Source organism: Nelumbo lutea, chromosome 3, assembly GCF_056320005.1.
Source record: "Nelumbo lutea isolate HS-2025 chromosome 3, American lotus-T2T, whole genome shotgun sequence".
In the NCBI taxonomy this organism is placed as follows: domain Eukaryota; kingdom Viridiplantae; phylum Streptophyta; class Magnoliopsida; order Proteales; family Nelumbonaceae; genus Nelumbo; species Nelumbo lutea.
The window spans coordinates 67,309,194-67,328,556 of record NC_142686.1 but is presented as its reverse complement, the minus strand read 5'-3'; the positions used below and the strand labels follow the sequence as shown (position 1 = coordinate 67,328,556).

General features: G+C 35.9%; 1 protein-coding gene across 4 annotated transcripts; it reads left to right on the top strand.

Annotated features, from left to right (window-relative positions):
- Positions 1-872: 872 nt before the first annotated feature.
- Positions 873-18,855, top strand: LOC148865409 (3beta-hydroxysteroid-dehydrogenase/decarboxylase). 4 transcript variants are annotated; one of them, XM_088977033.1, is made up of 13 exons: positions 873-1,093; positions 1,664-1,908; positions 2,081-2,170; positions 2,268-2,401; positions 3,333-3,503; positions 8,179-8,304; positions 12,792-12,871; positions 15,090-15,288; positions 15,875-15,980; positions 16,378-16,552; positions 16,942-17,098; positions 17,651-17,717; positions 18,439-18,855. In XM_088977033.1, the coding sequence occupies exons 2-13, from the start codon at positions 1,677-1,679 to the stop codon at positions 18,573-18,575; spliced, it is 1,674 nt and encodes a 557-aa protein (XP_088833159.1). In that variant the 5' UTR covers positions 873-1,093; positions 1,664-1,676; the 3' UTR covers positions 18,576-18,855. The 4 variants fall into 4 exon arrangements, with proteins under 4 accessions (XP_088833159.1, XP_088833161.1, XP_088833160.1 ...); XM_088977035.1 differs by having other exon boundaries at positions 961-1,093; positions 17,981-18,855; XM_088977034.1 differs by having other exon boundaries at positions 1,079-1,289.
- The last annotated feature ends 508 nt before the right edge of the window (positions 18,856-19,363 follow it).

Here is a 19,363-nt window from a genome sequence, read left to right as displayed (position 1 = left end):
AAATTAGAAAAGAAAAATGAAAAGGGAAAAAGCTTTTGATTACTTCAGACTATTTCGAGGAACTTTTTTTCGGGAAATTGTAAAGGTTAATCTAGATGGGTTCTTGTTAGATGATTCTCATGTTTCTGGAATCGTATCGGTTAATCTAGACTTTAAGCGCCAAATGCTTTTGAATGACTAAGAGAAATTTGATGTACTCGTTCACTACCTTTGTGATGCAAAGGCCGGAACTTTCCCCCCTCCATTCAAAGGGTGGTGTTAACATTAGCAATCATTTCAAGTTCAAAGATTTTGTCGAGGTTGCATTTGTCCGGACCTGAAATTTATTGTAGAATTGTTCCTTATTTGACGAAGTTATTTCTGAATTTTAATGAAGTTCACTATGATTTGGATTCAACCCGTAGTGTCTTTGCTCTTCCATAGAGTCAACATAAAATGAGATGTTAAATGAAAGCGTATCAACTGGATGAATTTGCCCCTCTCACCCAGGTCCGGTACCCGATCTGGAGATTACAACATCAACTCGCTCCCTGTGGTGTTAATATCAGTGACTAGTTCGACCATAAAACAATATTTTATGGTAGAATCGTTTTGCCCAAACGAAAATGACATTTTTGATTATAAAAGGGTAAGTTAAAGATTTTTAAAAATTATAAGTCACATAATATTATATATGAATAATTTATTACGGAAGATTAATGATAAGCATTAATGACAAGGTTTTAGGTAATTGCCGATAAGGATAGCACAAGACAATAGTGTTAAACAGTAGGAATATATAATTAGTCAATTAACTAAATCGATAATTTAAGAAAATTTTCCAAAAATATTATAGATAGAATATAGAAATATAGAACCGAAGGGTCTGGCTCTGGCCTCTGGGTCGGGACCGGAATAGACGGTTTCGCCTGTCCCGAAGCAGACCCGACCCATTTACAGACCTACAAGCGATAGGTAACCGGCACCAGGGAAATGCCACCAAAGAAAAATAATAGACTGTTGATAAACGAAAAGAAGACCATCTTTCAGAATCAGAAGAAGAGGGTTAGGAGACTTAACACTTTAGTTACTGTCAACAATTGCTAGATTGTAGGTCAGTGACTGTTCTCTCTCTCTCTTTCTCTCTCTCTCTATTCTACATTTCCTGAGCTAGGTCCGCATAAAATCTATTATCGTGCATTGAATCGCTGCCAAATACCTTCCCAAGTTTTCTTTTCTCTCCTTCTCTTGCATTTAGATTTGATAGATAGTCGGGACTCTTATAGTGCAAGAATCAAGTTTCTGTATCGGTATTAGAGTGTGTCTTGTTTATTTTATTTTGTTTGTGTAGTTACATTGAAAGAACATTCTTTCTGAAAAGATCAGCAATGCATCGTTTGAGGTTGCAGTATAATAAGTTTCTACTTTGTATCAAATGGCTATTAGTTCTTGTTCAATGCCTTAGATCAAAGAGGCCTTGGAAATCTGACAAGCTTCAGATTCTAAAGTTGTTCTATGAAAAAAAATGATTCCTTCTGCCTTGCTCGGTACAGAGGAAGTACACTACATATATGCCACTTTCGATGTTCAGATGTTTTTTTCTGACTATTATCGCAAATTGAAATTATAGTTTAGCTTCTCTTGGAATTTCAAGAACCGATTTTTGGTTTGGTATGGTGTTCAGGACGTAGGAAAAAATGGCAGGGGAAGAGAAGTGTTGTGTTGTCACAGGAGGAAGGGGATTTGCAGCACGGCATTTAGTGGAAATGCTGATCCGATCTAGAAAATGGTCAGTTTGCATTGCTGACTTGGCCCCATCTATCAAGCTTGAACCTGAAGAGGAGGAGGGAATCCTTGGGGAAGCTCTTCAATCGGGGCGTGCCAAATATGTGTCTGCCGATCTTCGCAACAAGTCCCAAGTGATCAAGGGTCATATTTATTCTCTTATTCCCAACTCGGTTATAATTTTGGTTTAATGGTCTCCATTGACATGATCTTGTAGATGGGAATTTTTGATCCTTACATCTTCTGAAGTTTTGTTCACACCCGTAATTACTTATCTTGTGATTTCTCAAAACAAATTTTGTCTTCCCTTTTGCAGCATGCCAAGGGGCTGAGGTTATCTTTCACATGGCTGCCCCAGATTCATCCATCAATAATTATCAGCTTCAGCATTCGGTCAATGTTGAAGGTAAACCATTGTGGTTGTGTGGGACTTTCTAAGATCAAGTAGTGGAGTTCCTTTGACTATTTGATGCTTGTTTTATGCTTAATTTTCTATTTTACAGGAACTAAAAATGTTATCGATGCTTGTGTTGAGTGCAAAGTAAAGAGACTTATCTATACAAGTTCTTCTAGTGTGGTCTTTGATGGAGTTCATGGAATATTTAATGGAGACGAATCAACGCCATATCCACCTAAGGTCTCAACTCTATAATTTTTATTCCTCTTAACATTATCTAGATAAGCTTTACATCTGCCCTCCATTCCTCTCAAAGGAAGCAGCAGTATTTGAGACCTTATACCGAAAGCATGTGGTTTTCTTTTCTGGTTAAAAATTTTTCTAATGTTCATATGAATAAGTATAGAAAAGCTTCCTTTGCATGCTCCATACGCATGGTGTCATTGATGTAGCATTTAATAGGTCTAGCTTTGGAAAGATCTCATGTGGATACAACAATTTGAACCCACAGAAAATTCTGGCATATTTTTCTTGACAGTTATCAATAATGTGATATTGTAATAGATTGGATATTTAGGACCATCTCGGTTGTTGGATATTGCTGCAAACATCTTCTTCATAGAACTCATAAGATGGTGGATTTTGATTACTTATGATGGTGTGCTACATGCCTTATTTATGTTATAAACTAGGATTCTATTCCCCTCCTATGATACCTAAATACCTGATTACTAATATTGTATCATGTTAGATGCTTCAACTTTTAGTGTAAATTTCGTATTCAATACCATATCCAGCTGTGTCTTTGCCATATAACAAAGTTTTCCCAACCTGTTCTCATCCTCATGATTTCTCTCTCTCTCTCTCTCTTTCTCTCCCTCCCTCTATTTTACACAGACATACACAAAAAATAAATAAAAAAAGAAGAGTGAGAAGGAAAAGAAAAAAAATTGTAATCTTATTCTTCTAGCTGAACAGAAATATAGGACGCATTTATATATACACACATAGTATATACATGTGTTTATGTCTGTGTTCATATGTCCTTTTCTCCTAGTCATTTGTCTAGAGAGAAATATTGATAGCTTCTCTTTAATGTGTGCTATATTTGCCTCAAATATTGACATTTCTTTTCTCTTCTAAGTTTGGAACTTATTTGTTAAACTTTCAGCACAATGATTCTTATTCAGCAACTAAAGCTAAAGGAGAGGAACTGGTCATCAAGTCAAATGGTACAAATGGGCTTTTGACATGCTGCATACGTCCCAGTAGCATTTTTGGTCCTGGTGACAAGCTTTTGGTTCCATCATTAGTTTCGGCTGCAAGGGCTGGAAAATCTAAGGTTGGACTTTATATATTTATTTCAATATTTCCTATTACGTCTATTTCCATGTCATTGATAGTTTGGTTTAATTATTGCTTGGCGTTTTTGTCTTGTCTCCCACCCCAAAAGTAACAACTAAGGGGAAAAACTTCGTTGTTGAGAAACAAAAAACAAGAAGAATGTTGTTGGGAATTAATTCATCAAGATACAATATCAGATGAAATTGAGGAAAGCTGGAGCTTGAATCATAAAGATTGTGGTTCTGTTAACCATAAAAGAATCATATGGATTGTAATTATAATCTACAAGAGGTTAGCTGTATATTGCCTATTGTTTTAAAAACCTACCTGGAGTTTGACCTGTCTTTTCCCTTTGGGTGGTGGGTCAGCAGTTGAACCAGCCAGGTTGAAACTTGAAAGAGTTTGCACATGTATTGTTTGGGTCGGTCAAGGATGGACTATATTTCTAGCAGGCTAGAATTCTATTGCACATATGCTCCAGCTTGAGGGGGAGTGTTCAAGTTAGTTAACAGGGGCAAATATGTCTTTTCCTGTTATATTTCTCTCTTATGTTTAACATATGTAATGGGGGGCATAGTTGTAATTTTCCTCTTAATGAATGAGAATTTATCCTGCGTTGATTGTCAAGAGAGGTAACTAGACTTCTCTTGGTAGTTCTCCCTTCTTTCTTTCTCTCCTTATCTCCTCTATACTGTTCTCCTCTTCTTTTCCTTTACTTTCCTTTTCTTTTCCTTTCTTTTCTTTTACTTTTTCAGGTCGCCATAGGTTTTGTTTTATTCAGATATGTTAATCTGTTTCTTTGTTTTTTTATTTCTATCTCTGTTTGTTTTTTCTATTCAGATGGGTCAGTTTTGTTTGGGAATATCTGGATTGAATTACATATTTGTAGGACTGTGATAGTACCAGGGATGTGAAACAGACAAGGAATATTGTTGGTGATTTGGAGTTGGTATTAGTCTAGCAGACCTGTAGATGATAAAAACAAATTGAAATGTATTAAAAAATAGGAGTAAGATCTTCATATTTTCAAAATGGCTGTGATATTGCAGAGATAAATTACATGGAAAACCCAGAATTAACTGCACAAAAGTAAAACCAAAACAAGAAAACAGAGAAGTTACTCTCTCTCTCTCTCTCAAAAAAAAAAAAAAAGAATATAATAAATGGTGGGAGCGAGAAATATAAAAAGAATATAATAAAGGAACCAAAGGTTGCCTACTGCAGACCGGCTCCTTTACTTTTCCTGAGGTTATATTCTCTTTGTTTTTCAAGTATGCAGTAACTCTATCTGCTCTTCTACAACTGCTATTTCTCTGTTTTCTGTTTGATTTAGGACAGAAAATCTTAAATAGAATTTGTGTTGAAAACAGTGAAGAAGGATATTTATTGATTCTCTTTCTCCATGCTTTTCCTCTTGCTATATTTTGGTTAATCTCTCCTTAGTTCCAGGCCACTTTTGAGGCTTAAAATTTGGGTCCTCAGCAGCTCCCTGTCATTCACTCACACAGGTGTCTTAATCAGGTTACTATACTTGGCCTCATGGTTTAAAGTATCGATACGATGGCGTATCGTATCGTATCTTTTGAAAAAGATATGGTCCAAAATGCCTCCCCAACTTTTTTTAATCATAAAAAACACATTTTAAGCTTCCCAAAAAACCAAACTTTGAAAAAAAAACTAAAAAAAAAAGGTGTTTCAGCTGTTTCTAAGTACCGATGCGATACGGCCGAAATGCATATCATATCGATACTTTGAACCTTGCTTGGCTTTAATGCACTACCATCCACACCATCCCTAGGTTTGTGTTGATATATTCATAATTCATACTAGTTCTACTGTTTTGGAGTGTAATAAGTAGAACTAGAAAAATGATACTAGTGAGAAGAACTAGAAAGTGATACTGTTCATGATTCACACTAGTGTTTCTATGCATGGTTTAGAGAGTAACACAAGGAATAGTCTGAATCATACCTATTTAGTGATTTAAATGTTAGAAAACCTATTTACATTATAAGCACTTGCAAGGACTTCCTTAGAAAACCTTAAATAATAAATCTATTTTATGCCATTTATTTTCTTGAAAATTGAAGTAATTATTAGTGATTTAAATGTTATTCATGCCTAATAATATCTTAGCATTAATGATTATTTGTATTTTGATTAGGAGAGATTAAAAACTTATTGTTGGAAAAATAGTAATATTTAGGGTAAAGGACTTAAACCTCCCTTGATGTTTCTAATAAATACTAAAACCTCCCTTCATTTTTCAAAAAGGAGTAAGACCTCCCATGTCAGAGTTATGTCTAACAGAATTATTAAAAAATCTCTTTTACCCATGATAATTCTTCAAATTTTCAAAATAATAGAATCTCCTTTTCCAAAAAAAGTGACACAGAAAATGCTTATTCACTTTTGGCTTCCCCCTTGTACATAGAGGTCCTCGTTGCCATATATTCCATGACCTGCAATTACTCTTCTGCAGTATTTCCATCATCACACCCAAAGGGTTCAGTCAACTGCCAATTTGAGTATTTTCTCACCTATGCAGACCGGACATTGTGTGAACAGTAGTGCAGCTAGTGCTGTTTGATGAAAGGAACCTGACATCAAAGTACACAAAGTTTTCATACAATTTTGAATCTAAAGATGATACTTCACTGGGAGTTCAGAAAAGATTTTGATCAATAGTCTTTGTATAAAGAGTAGCTCCATTGTGGTAGTGCTGCTTGTTTGGAGAATTTATACAACAGTCAGTTTTCAAACTACAATTCTATAACAAGATAGACAAATGAGAGAGAAAAAGACAGGGGAAGGAAATAAAAGGCAGAGAAAGAATTTCAAAAAAAGTTATTTTTATCCTTTGCTGTTAGTGGGAATTTTGGTGTCAATGAATTAATGGTTAGAACATGCTCACATGGAGATTGACAGAGCAAAAGTTTTGGTATGTTTCACTGATCTTTCTTATCTTGTTCTTGCAATGAAGTTGCTTCCTCAGCGAAATAAAAGCAAGGTACCAAAGACAAAGGAATCATAAAAGGAAAACTTGGGTTTTTAAAAAAATTGACTTGCATATGATGCTACATGTAAACGGATTTGAACAGATTGATAACAGAGGGGGCATTTTTGTCCTATGTCATCATCCAAAAGGGAAGGTAGCAGTCCAATTTGAAAAGAGAAGCGATGTTTCAGTATTTAGGAGGAACATCAAGAGAGGTTTAAGTCTTTTACCCTAATATTTAACTTATTGGAAGAAAAAACCTAGGAGCAGTTTACAAAATTTTCAACTTCCAAATTTTTTACTCTTGTGCTGCCTTCAACTCCATCCCTAGGCCTCCCATGTCATTGAGCTAACAACAAACTTTGCATATAATATGCATGTGTTGGAATCTCACCTCCTAAATTTATTCTGTCAATCTTAAGATTAGGCTTTGATTTGGGCCGTAGAAGGAAAGAGAATGATAGGGCTGATGGGCTGTTAAGGGTGATGTTTTTGAGATTCCAAGAAAACCCAGTGCTTCAAGTAAATCTAGCATGGTTCATGCCACAAGGATTTTTTCAAGACTGAAAGGTGTGGTTGGAGCAGGTCTGACTAACAAATACAAAAGAATTTATAAAAGAAGAGAAGTAAAAGTGAAAAGTTCTTGTGTCGAGAACCCCCAAGAAGAAAAACAACCTTTGTAGGCTGGAGATGAGAGTGAGAATTTTTCACCAAAGGCAGGGTATGATGTGGTAGTGGGTCTGGAAGGGGGGAAGACTCTAGAAAAGGGAAAATCAGGTGAGAGGAGGGTGGAAATCAAGAAGACAGTGGAGAGACAGGTGAAAGTGGGCAAATCTTTTGGTTTGTTCTTTTTGGGAGGGGAGAGTGTGGTCAGAAAGGCAATAGAACAGTTTGAAAAAAAAAGAAGAAAAGAGGAATTTAGAAAGAAAATAGTGGGAGGGGGAGGTGAGATTTGGGATGAAGGGGAAGGAAAGGAAGACGGATGGATTGAAGAAGAGTGAAGGGCTTTGGAAGTTTAAGTAGTTTAGGGGAGGGGGAGGAAGGATCGGAGTGGCTATCTTGGGTGAAGGTCCTTGGAGTTGGTAGAAGTTGGGGGTGGCTGTGGGCAATTTCATTGCTGTTGGTTTTTTGCTGCCAATGCTCTTAATGCTGAGAGAAGTTTTAGTATTTGTCCTCGGGAGGTGGTGTATTTCAATTTGTAATCTGGAAAATTTGTTGCTCCGATTCGGTTGTAATCTCGGTGGTTTAGGTGCTACCTTATCACCTATCCAGATTGTATTTTTTTCTTCCTTTTAATGAAATTTTCTTTTTTACTTTCAAAAAAAGAGATCTGCTACCTGACAGAGGTTACCTAGTGGTACTTGGAAGGACATAGAATTCTTTCGATAGATTTGGAAGGACATAGAACTAAGTTACCATCTCTTGGTTCCCAACTACCCATGTACCATTCAAAAAAAATTTTTTTGGACTGTTTCATACTCAGGCCTATTATTTCTTTTGATCTAAATAACAGCAATTATAAAAAAAAAATCTAATAAAATAGAGAAATAAAAGTTACAAAAGATGAGAACACAGAACTGTTTTCTTTATGATGCTTTTTGATGGCATGCTGATGCATCCTTTGTTTATGTAAATACAGCTTGATGATATTTTTCTGTTTTATTTTTTTTATCAGTTCATCATTGGTGATGGAAATAACTTGTATGATTTCACATATGTTGAAAATGTGGCTCATGCGCATATATGTGCTGAGCAAACCCTAGCTTCAGAAGGAGAAAGTGCAAAGAGAGCTGCAGGGCAGGTACTATGTATGCTACTTTTAAGTTCTACTTTTTGGTTCCATGTGGTATTTTGGCATGCTTTGAGTAGCTGCAAATGTCATACCCTACTCCATTTTCATGGAAAGAGAAAATATATGGTTCCTATTGGAGAGTCTGTTGACATGCTCTCAGATGGTGCTGCATAGTATTTGAATGAAAGGAACCTACCATTCCTTGGTCCACCTCAGATATCTCCCATAGTTTGCTTTCTTTATTATAAATTACTATTACTATTATCATTAGGGTGAGGCACCAGATTGCACATAGTAGAAATCTTTAGCTAAAACATTAAGAAAAATGCACCAGAAAAACAAAGGAGGGTGATAGGGATGGTTTATGTGAACAGAAAGGGAGCAGCAACCCAATCAAGCTTGACTACCAGTTGCATTTTTTTTTAATCATCTTAATGTGTGCAAATAGCTTTTAGCTGTTGAGTTGCTTTGTTATAGCCCTTCTTTTTATATAGTTCTTTGAAGGTCCCTCTTCCTCTTTCTTTTAATGGAACATGAACATCTTTCAAAAGAAAAAACAATGAAGAAAACCCAAGGTAAATATAATTAGAAGTACTGCCACTGTGCCACCACAGACTTCTGCACAAATGTTTGCTAAAGAATTTTCTGGTTGCACAACAAATGCACTTTTTTTTTTAATTGTTAATGGACAAGTCTATGTTTCTGCTATATATACAATGTTCTAGATTTGGTTCAAAATGTTAGTGCTATTATACACATCAGCTGTATAATGCATCATCTGTTTTTTTTTTCTTAAGATAAACAAAAAAGAAAATTCATTAGATAAGAGAGGTTCAATGTAGCAGGTGACAAAGCATCAGTCACAAATGTTAGTGCTGTTATATGCATCAGCTGTATAATGCATCATGTGTTGGATTCTTTTTAAGTTCTGAATATCAAAAGAGAAATAATCAAAAACTTTAACTTATGATAAAGAGATCCATTTGACCATTTTCAATGTTTCTTACTGTTGTGTATTCTGGGGCATAGGGATGTAATTTTAGTCCCAATCCTTTAACTTAATAGCTGAAGAAAAAAGAAAAAGGAGTGTCTTATGTCTAGGTTTATTAGGATCCACAATAAAGAAATGGAATCAGGATAAAAATAGGAATATTATATTTGAAGCAAAATGAGAGACTTCGATTTTAATTGTCAGCAGTTTCCGTTCTAATTAGTATTTGGTATTGAGTGATTATGGTAAATTTTTATGATTTAGTAGTTTCTGCCATTGCTTTTGCCAATTCATGGCACTTCCATAGTATGCAATCAATGCTATTCTTTTTCCTTTTTTGATCAGTAATTCAATATCATTTTCTGTCTCAACCCATATAGCTTAAAAACTTTCCACACAATTAACATCTAACCACCAATCAAATCCCTCGTTAAAAATCTATCATTAAGGCTTTTTTTTTTTTTTCTTTTGATCAACAACAGAATTTTATTAGTTAATTTATAAGAAAATTACAGAGGAGAGGAGAGGTAAACTTCTTAACTCTCCTCACCGAAAAAACAAAATACAGATTACAATTGTGCCCAAAACATTTGATTCCTTTCCACCCCTTGTTTTGCTAGAACATAGGAAAAAGCATTAGCAGTTCTTTTAACCCAACAAACCTTCACCTCCATATCTTGAGTTAGTCACTTGTATTTCTTCTTTTTACCACTGAACTTCCAGAAACCACTCCCCTCCTTTTGCAGCCAATCCTCTACCAGCTTTGAGTCACCTTCTATAATCAGCTTCACATTCATATCCTTTGCCTTTTGCACTCCCTCCATCACAGCCAGAATCTGAGCTCTTAACGAGTCTCCTACATCATTTGGTCCTGAGACTAAGTCAATAACTTTGCTTTCCTTATTCCTAAACACCCCATCTATACCGTAAGGACCTGTATTGCCTGCATTACTTCCATCCAAATTGAATTTAGTAAAATCATTATCTGGTGGAGACCATAAATGCCTCATCTTGACCTGATATGAATCAGAAGAAGCCACTTCCTTCAAGTTCTTCATAATATCGATTGAAGAAAAGTCAGCAAATAGCTCCACAGTTTTCATCCAATGAACCACCCTAATCAGTAATCATGATGGCTCAATGACTGCCTCTTTTCTTTTTTCCTTAAAATATTCTGGAGTTTTGTAAAATGAACAGAAAAATTTTTCATACTGAAATATCTGAGCTATCTTTTCACCTCTTTTAATGGATACTTTGTTTTCCTTGTCAGTCTGATATATATATATATATATATATATATGTTTTTTTCTATTGGTGGAGAAACAAACACAGCCTAAAGAAAAATAAAGGGTATATAGATCTGATTTTGCAAATGGCTCAAATCTGAAACTGTTAGCTCTCATGAATCAATATTTGTTTTTTTGCACTCCCCTACAAGATTTGCCTGTCACAGACTTGCAATTACAGGTGGCCTGACCTGATCATCAAAATGTTAATTGGCTAATGAATACTTGACTAGTGCTATATTTTTGCTTGGTTTCTGTCATTGGTATGCCAGGATTACTGGCCTCATCCGATTCCATAGCTTTGAGATTTTCAAAGGGGATTTGGCTTGTATTAACGGGAGAGCTTTTATACATTATCACCATTATTTAATGTTTCCTTCTTCTGGGACTGTAGCATCTCTCCTTGGTGGAATGTATCGATGGTGGATGCAGTCCCAATGCATGTACTACTCTCATAACCTGGTGGCTGTAAACTATTCTTGTGGTCGGCATGACAGAATCTTCATTCTTCACATGTTCTTATGAAGTCAGCAGAGTCATCATCATCATCATCTAATCCTTGTCTCGGCTATATGGGGTTGGCTATATGAACCCTGTTTTACCATTCCATTTGGTTCAGTTCCATATCCAGTGTTAAATTATGAGCCCTTAAATCATTTCTTACAATGTCAACCCATATCCATTTTTTCTGCCCCCAGATCTTCTAGCCCTTTTAATGTCATGGATCACTTGTTATTTTTGAGAAAGATAACTTTCGTATGTATATATAATAAATAAAGGGCAAGTTTTACCTAAGGGGATGTACAAACAAAAAAGACGGTCCCTCCCTAAAAATATTTACACAGGCAGAGTGCTATCACTTACATTTTTTTCCTATGAACACCTGCCTTAGCCAACTCATCAGCCATCTTGGTTAAGCTTCTTGGTATTCAATCCTAGCCTTGTTTGCATTGATGCTGCTTTATCCCTGGCTTCAGTTAAAAATGAGCCAACCTCCATGCACCACTGTTCTCATCTCAGTTAATTGTGCTTGCCAAGTCACCTTCAACAGATAAGGATGATAAGTCCATCTGTCTAGCAATCTGGAGCCCTGTTCACATAGCTACAATTTCCACTTTTGTAGAGTCAGCAAGTCAAATTGGTCCAGTAAAACTCCCAGCATGCTACCATCCCTCCTCAAGATCACACCTCCAATGCTGGCCTCACCAGGGTTGCCCAAGAGTTGAACTGTGCCTCTTCCATCCTGTTAGAAGCCTGCAACAAGGTTTGGGACGCCGGAGGTGATCGAAGTATCTCCACAAGGTTCTTTTGGAGGTCTCCCAAAGAAATGCCATGAAAAGCCTCAGAATGAGTTGCACAAGTGGAAGTTCTGCGCTACCAGCTCTTTATCAGAGCCAACCTTATTATAAAAAATTCTTCTGTTTTGCTCTTCCCACACACCCCACATGATTGCATGTGTAACTGTACCCCAATATATTTTCACTTTGTTGCCTAAACCTTGCGCATTTCACTGATATAACCTTGGATATGCCCCAGATCAGCCCAACTATAACCAATCAAGTTTAAAAAGTAGTGCCACAAACGTCTGGCTAGAGGCAATGGAGGAGGTTTTCTGCCGATTCTCCATCCCTTATGAAAATAATGCACACAAGGAGACATTCACATTCTTCCCTTTTTCTTCCTTTGCAGAATATACCATGTGTTAATTCTCACCAAACATGCCTCGCACACTAAAAGGGATACTCTCAGAGGAATGATGGAGTTCCCCACCTTCCTAGCTGGAAATTTGGTGTCTTGCAGATATGAATAAAGGGCTTTAAAGAAGGAATTAGTAGATTACTTACCATCTTAGTCTGGTCTTTTCTGCATGTTACCAAACCATCATAGTCTATTTTCCTCATTTTATCAGTTATCACCTATTGGAGCTAGTTACTTCTACGTTTAGTCAAATGAGTCATCTCTGACCCTGTCCTTTCTAGTTTTTCCACCCATCCATCTCAATATTCACATTTCTGCTACATTCATATTTTGGATATGTTGTTCCTTGACTGCCCAACACCCTACTCTGTACAGAATTGCTGGCCTCATATGAAATCCAGCAGAGTCTAGCATGTTAATGTGCTAGCTAGCTCAATCTTGAACCTTAATGTATTGGTTTATGGTTCTATCCAAAATTGTTCTATTGATAAATTCAGTCACTTGACCCTTGGTTTTTGCAGGCATACTTTATAACAAATATGGAGCCAATAAAGTTTTGGGAGTTCATGTCAATGATTCTTGAAGGTCTTGGCTATGAAAGGTGATCTCAATTTTTTTCCATCATTTTTCATTTCCATCTGGGGACAAGCTTCACCAAATTAATGGCTTTTGTGGATAGTGTTTTAAAAGGCACTGGAGGCATGCTTGTGGGCAAAGCACTATGAAAATGCCTGGAAATTAACAGTAGAGGCGTATTCCTCATATGTTCTTACCTTTTAAGCTGGTATTTTATAATTATAAATGAAAGTGGATAAACCATTTTATTGTGTTTCCCATTATATTTTAACACAATACAGAAAATGAAATCCCTCCAAATTTGTTTATTGCAGTATGTTATAAATAGAAGTGGGAACACTATAGCTTTGATTTCTTTTAATGTTTTACTTCCACTTAAATATGAGTGACACTTGTTTATGTCAATGTTGTGCAATTCTTGTAAATTGTTAATTCTGGAATTTTGATTTGTATCTTTGCGAGTGTTATAGTGATGGATGATAATGCTTCATGCAATGATACTTCAATTCTGTACTTAGATGTGATGGTTACATTTTAGAAATTATAAATATGAAAGTTTTTAATTTCTCATGAAATTTCCTATTTTTGTGGGATAGTTACTATAATTTTTATTTGTTTTAGCTTGTTTTTTTTTAATTATTAGTAATTACAAAATCCATGCTGAGGAGGCTTATGCCTCTTGCATTCTGGTTTATGCCTCAAACCTTAGGATGGTGGAATGCCTTGTGCCATACTTCCATGATTTAAATCATTTATCAGAAAAAAAAAAATACATCCATGTTTTAAAATGTTCTTTGTGGAAGTTCATTGAGCCAGTGATTTAAAAGGCACACCTAGGCGTACAGGCGAGGCACATTTTAGGGTATGCACCTTGCCTAGGTCCTAGGCACAGCACTTTCAAAAGGTGTGTAATTGGTGCGCCTTGCACTTCAGCCCAGGCATGCACCTTTTGAAAATCTGTGCATTTTTTTTTTGTGCTTAGAAGCTGGACCAGGGGCTCCACCCCTGGACCCCTGACCACAAGCCCCTCGAGACAAGTCCAAAAAAGTCCATATCAAGGTCTTAAAGTCTTAATCCCTAATTCCCTATAAAAAAGGTTTTATAACTTTAAGTGTCTTTTAGAAATATCTTTTTTTGAAAACCCCTTTTTTGTTAATGTTGTTCATTCAGATATTTTTAAGACGCTTAAAGTTATAAAACCTTTTGTTTTTTATAGGGATTAAGAATTTAAGACCTTGATATGTGACTTACCTCGAGGGGCTTGGTATCGAGGCGGCTCGTAGAATTAGGAATGCATAATGTTTAACATCACATTAGCTATTTGAAGTAATGCATTTGGGAAAAAATAGAAAGATTAAGAGTTTACAAGCTTGAATATGTTTTATATGTAATGCTTGATTTTATTTTTAAATTTTCACTTTAAATATGTTTTACATGTTATGTTTATGTATTTTAATTTGAGATAATAGTTTTTTTTTTTAAATTTATTTTAAAATTTAAGTTTATATTTTAATTAATAATGTATTTAATATTTTTAATATTTAGCATTTTTATTTTTTTGGTATTTTTTTGAATTTTTTAGCATTTTTGGGCCTTGCTTAAAAAAGGTGCGTGCCTCGCCTTGTGCCTCACACCTCAGGTGCAAAATTGCCCTTGCACTTTTAAAACACTGCATTCAGCAATGTCATCTGTTGCTGATATATTCTTTTGCAGACAATTACTTATTCATTTATTTTATTTTCACATCATTTGCAATTCACTGGTTTCTTTTAATCTTCAACCATTTTACACCCTATTAATGTAAAATGGGCACTGACACATGTTAATGTTGGTTTGTGGATTGTTAGATTCAGCATCTCAGATACTAGACATTTTGGCATGTCTATATAAGATCATGGTTCAGAGTATCAATACTCTCAATACACAAATTTTGCACATTGAGAGTTTCAGCTCAGAAAAACTATTATTGTTATTATTATTATTTTTAAACTTTTTGATCTGACTTTTTGACAGGGGTCCTGCACATCATATTTTAACGTTTTAAAACATTCAAATCCCCCAACGCCCATTATATGCCATTATGGTGACTCCAAAATATGATAGAATACACCTGATATTGGGATATATTGTATTCATACTTTGAACCTTGTATGATATTATTAAGTATACCATGAAGAACAGAAGTAGTATGTAAGTGGCATCAATGTCCTGTGTTCTGTGTTTTAACATTGCATGATTTGCAGGCCAAGAATCAAAATCCCTGCCTCTGTTATGATGCCGATCGCATATATAGTGGAGTGGACATATAAGATCTTAGCCCCATATGGAATGCGGGTTCCACAGCTAACACCTTCAAGAATCAGACTCCTCTCATGCAGCAGGACTTTTAATTGTTCAAAAGCCAAGGATCAACTTGGCTATTCGCCTATTGTCCCACTTCAGGTTGCTCTGGTTTCTCTAACTAATGATTGTAGAAGTCTGATATAAACATGAATAGAGATAAATTGTGATTTAAAGGGTAAATACAGTAGAAAGAAAATGATGTTTGTGCAGCAGTAGGTTCTTCTGCCCATTGGGTGGATATCCAACTGAGAGGAACCTCTTGGATGCTCTACAGTTCAAGAATCAGGGTGGTGAGATGATTCTAGTTGTCCAATAAAATCACTTCCTTTGGATTGTTAATAAAATCTATGCAACTGCACACTGGACACAAAATCTTTACCTCCCAGATGGCAGTTATCTGATGTAGTTGAGCTAGACCTCGGTTATGCATTGCATACTGTGCTCATGTTTAAGAGTCACTTTTGGACTCCTTTATTATTTCCAAAATGTATATTTCATGAATTCCTATTCAGTTGAATTGAATTTACACTCTTCATGCTTTTGTTCATACAAGAGAGGGCCTTTCCTTAGAAAACAATGATTGGTTGATGTTCCCATCACATGTGACATGATTTTTTGATGTTAACATAGATGTTTATGTTTGTTTCCATCTGTGATTTTAAAATCATTGTACTTGATATTGCAGGAGGGTCTGAAAAGGATGATTGAGTCATATCCACACTTGAGAGCTGAGTGTCAACCTAAAAGAGATGGCCCATCTAAGGTTTTCATATATCTTGGAAGTGGAAAGGGTATGTTCCTTTAAATCATAAATTTCTGCCCTAACCAAGATACTTCTGTCCATCAGTAGGAATTGTGATCCAACTGAACCATTAATTAGTTGTCTACTTTGTGGCTGCTAGATGCCAAGATTATACAGATTGAATGATCATAATCCGTAAATCATGAGGCACTAGCCTTTAAAGCTAAAAGTTGCAGTTCTTGGAAATGTTTTCAATAACCAGCTTTGGATACACATGTTTATCAGCTACTGGTGAAAAATTATGTTATGAAAATATATAGATGATAAATTAGAAAAGGCCCATTATTACAGGGATGAGCTCTATATTTCTGTTGGTAAATCTAGTCTGAACATATCTCTTTTTTGCATAATTTATTAATGCTGCTATTGCTAATGACATTTTTCAGTTGCCAACACACTCCTGTGGAAAGAGAAAAAGCAGACGCTAACCACAGTGCTAGTCATGATTGCTTTTTACTATTACTTCATTGCGTCTGGATACACTGCCATAACTGCCATCTCAAAGCTTCTCTTTGCAGTCACAGTCTTCCTGTTTGTCCATGGCCTTCTACCTGCAAAAATGTATATTCACTCTCTATGTTGAAAGAACGGAAAAACTCTGTATATTCAGTCTCTATGTTAAAAACAAAAACAGAAAAACTCTGTTGACCATATGCCTCTGACCTTTTGCCCACTCATTGTCATTGTTCAAGAAAGAGCAAGTTATTGATCTAAACTCTAATCATTTCCTAATTCTTGGTTTGGTTGTGTAGCCCCATGGTTAATCACTTTGCATCATTCAGTTGGATTTTTATAGCTATAGAGCCAATCCAAGACTGGTTATCGATTCAGAGCTTTAATCAATAAGATGGCCCCATATGAATGAGGCATTGGGATATGTATTTGGTTTCTTCATTGAAACACCATAAGCACCATTTTCTCTGCTAAGAACAAGAATTCTATTGGTTCAGATTAGGCTATACAATTGAGAAAATCCCTGCATCCAATTTTTGCTTTTCTGAAGAGACATCACAGAAGGTTGCTCTATTGGCTGCATCCACATGGAACTCTGCAATTAACATTCTAAAAGTTCTCTACATGGGAAAGAACTGGAAACTGTTCGTCAAGGTCTATACCCTTCATCTCTCTCTTTTCTCATTTCATATGTATCTTACAGATTTTTATGTTTTTATTGTTAAAGGGTTTTTAACTTTTTTTTAATATTTTCTTCTACTGGCTAAACTAGACAGAAACAACTCAATGTAGACAAGGAATGAATTTAAGATGTATACACTGCAGAGAGTGCATCTGTCTGAAATAAACCTTAGTTAATTTAGAATGTTAGAAGAGTATATCTTAAGTCTCTCAAGTTGTAACTGGAGAGTAATCATATTGGTTGCTAATATTTCACAGGATGTTGCTTCCGCAAAACAATGTATTGAAGGTAATTTGGTATCCATTGAAAGGACCTATTTAAAGGTCTCATAGTGCTCACTGAGCTGCAATACTAAGATGGCTTGTATATTGTCATTGCTGTATTTGAACACAGACTTTGGAACCAAATGAGACTGACAGACTAATTTAGTCTTGTTTAATCTAGTGTAGACACTTTCTCTTGTTTCACTTTTCATTGATTGTTTTTGCTGTATACTGATCTTTCTTTACTGTTGAAATAAATAGGTTATTGTTTGTCTATTGATTCTCAGCTTACTTGGAACCACTTCACTTCAGAGAATATTTATTACAGGTTTGTACCAGATTTTCCATGTGTCTTTCCACTTGAAGTTGAGCAAGTGTCCTACATAACCTATGAGAATAATGGCACGAGTCATGGCACTAAATTAAGATTAATAGAAAAAATGACTGAAGTTGAGCAAGTGTCCTACATAACCTGTTTTCAATTGTTTTCATTGATTATTTAAACTCTCTGAAGTTCTGTCTAGCCTATTTTTGATGGGTAATCCTAAGCTAAATCTCAAACAAACCAAGGCCTTTGTGGTGTGATTCCAGCTTGCTTAGGCATTTCATCCACCTAATTAGCTGCTTTTTGGGTGTTCCGCATCAAAGTGCCAACTTTGTCGATTTCAGCTTGGAGCATGATCAGCATATTATAAGTTTGAGATCAAGTTCCAAGTGCCATAATATCTACACCTGTTACTGGCATCCAAATAACAATTCCAGTCAATGTGCTGTGGGCATGGAAAGAATATTTGCATCAGGATGGGAGAATGAGAAGGAAATGTTTGTAATGCCTCAGCTATTCAGTTGCATTCATGCAAAGTAATCAGGACAGGATCCCAACCCACTCTCCCCACCCCCAGAAGGGAAAAGAAAGTTCGTTGCCAAGAAAATAGTGATATCTGAATTCCACTATTTCTTGCTAGATTTATGTGGAGACTCACCTCATGCATTGGTGTTGAGGCTTAAGTCTATTTGAGCTTATTACTAATGAACTAAGTTAAATGCAGGAGTGCCCTTTGCCTTTACAGCATTCTATGTGTATGAGAAAAAGGAAGGGGAAATTGATGGTTTGATCCATGGAGCTTTTTCGTTTGGATGGAAACTGAAATCCGATATCAGCAAGAAATTGCTGATTTCCAAATGACAGCAGCATGATAAAGCTCTAGTTTTCTATGGTTTATTCTTGATCCCTTTCAGCCTTAAGCGCTTAGACGAGCTTTGTGATTTGAGATGTGGTTGAAATTGCAGTATTTGTAGTGTCTCTGTATTCTGTATCGCCTGCAGGCATGCATCACTTGGTCATTCAAAATGTATAAACTGTTCAGTGTACTGTGATTTGAATTTTCATGTGTTTAAATTTTATGATTTGAAATTTTCTAGCAGATATTTTAATGAAATTGTTGTATTTGGTCTGTTTTGATTTATTTCCTTGTCAACGTCACACTGCATCTAGACATTTAATTTGTTTGAAGTGTATTTGTTATTTAGCGTCTGTTTGGCATTGATGCTGTTGCTCCAGAAAACGGCGACACATCAGCGCCACATTGAAAAAACAGTGCTCCAGGAAATATCTGTTTGTTTGAAACTCTTTTTCCATAAAAGACGGTGTTCTAAGACACGCCTTGGAATCGGGAAGGCGTGACTTAGAGCAACACCGAATTTGTCATTTCCTAGAGCTGCAGCTTGTTGCTGCCAATAGGGATATGGGGTGGCAGTGACAAGGACATGATGTGGCACTGGATAATAGGTACCAGTGCTGAAAAGTTTCCTAGAGCATTGGTGCAAAGAGAAAATATTATTGCTCCAAGAAACATCCTGCCTGACGTAATGTTTTCAAACAAAAAAAGACACCATTTTCTTAGGAAACGGTGCTTCCAATCCATAAACTGCTGTATACTCGTATCTGCAGCATCGATGCCAAAATATACTTAA

Bases quoted from the DNA above. Each gene is read 5' to 3' on its own strand.
- LOC148865409 (XM_088977033.1), top strand. From the start codon at position 1,677: ATGGCAGGGGAAGAGAAGTGTTGTGTTGTCACAGGAGGAAGGGGATTT. The intron at 17,099-17,650 runs GTCTATACCCTT...TGAAATAAATAG, and splicing joins ACTGGAAACTGTTCGTCAAG to GTTATTGTTTGTCTATTGAT. The intron at 17,718-18,438 runs GTTTGTACCAGA...AGTTAAATGCAG, and splicing joins TCAGAGAATATTTATTACAG to GAGTGCCCTTTGCCTTTACA.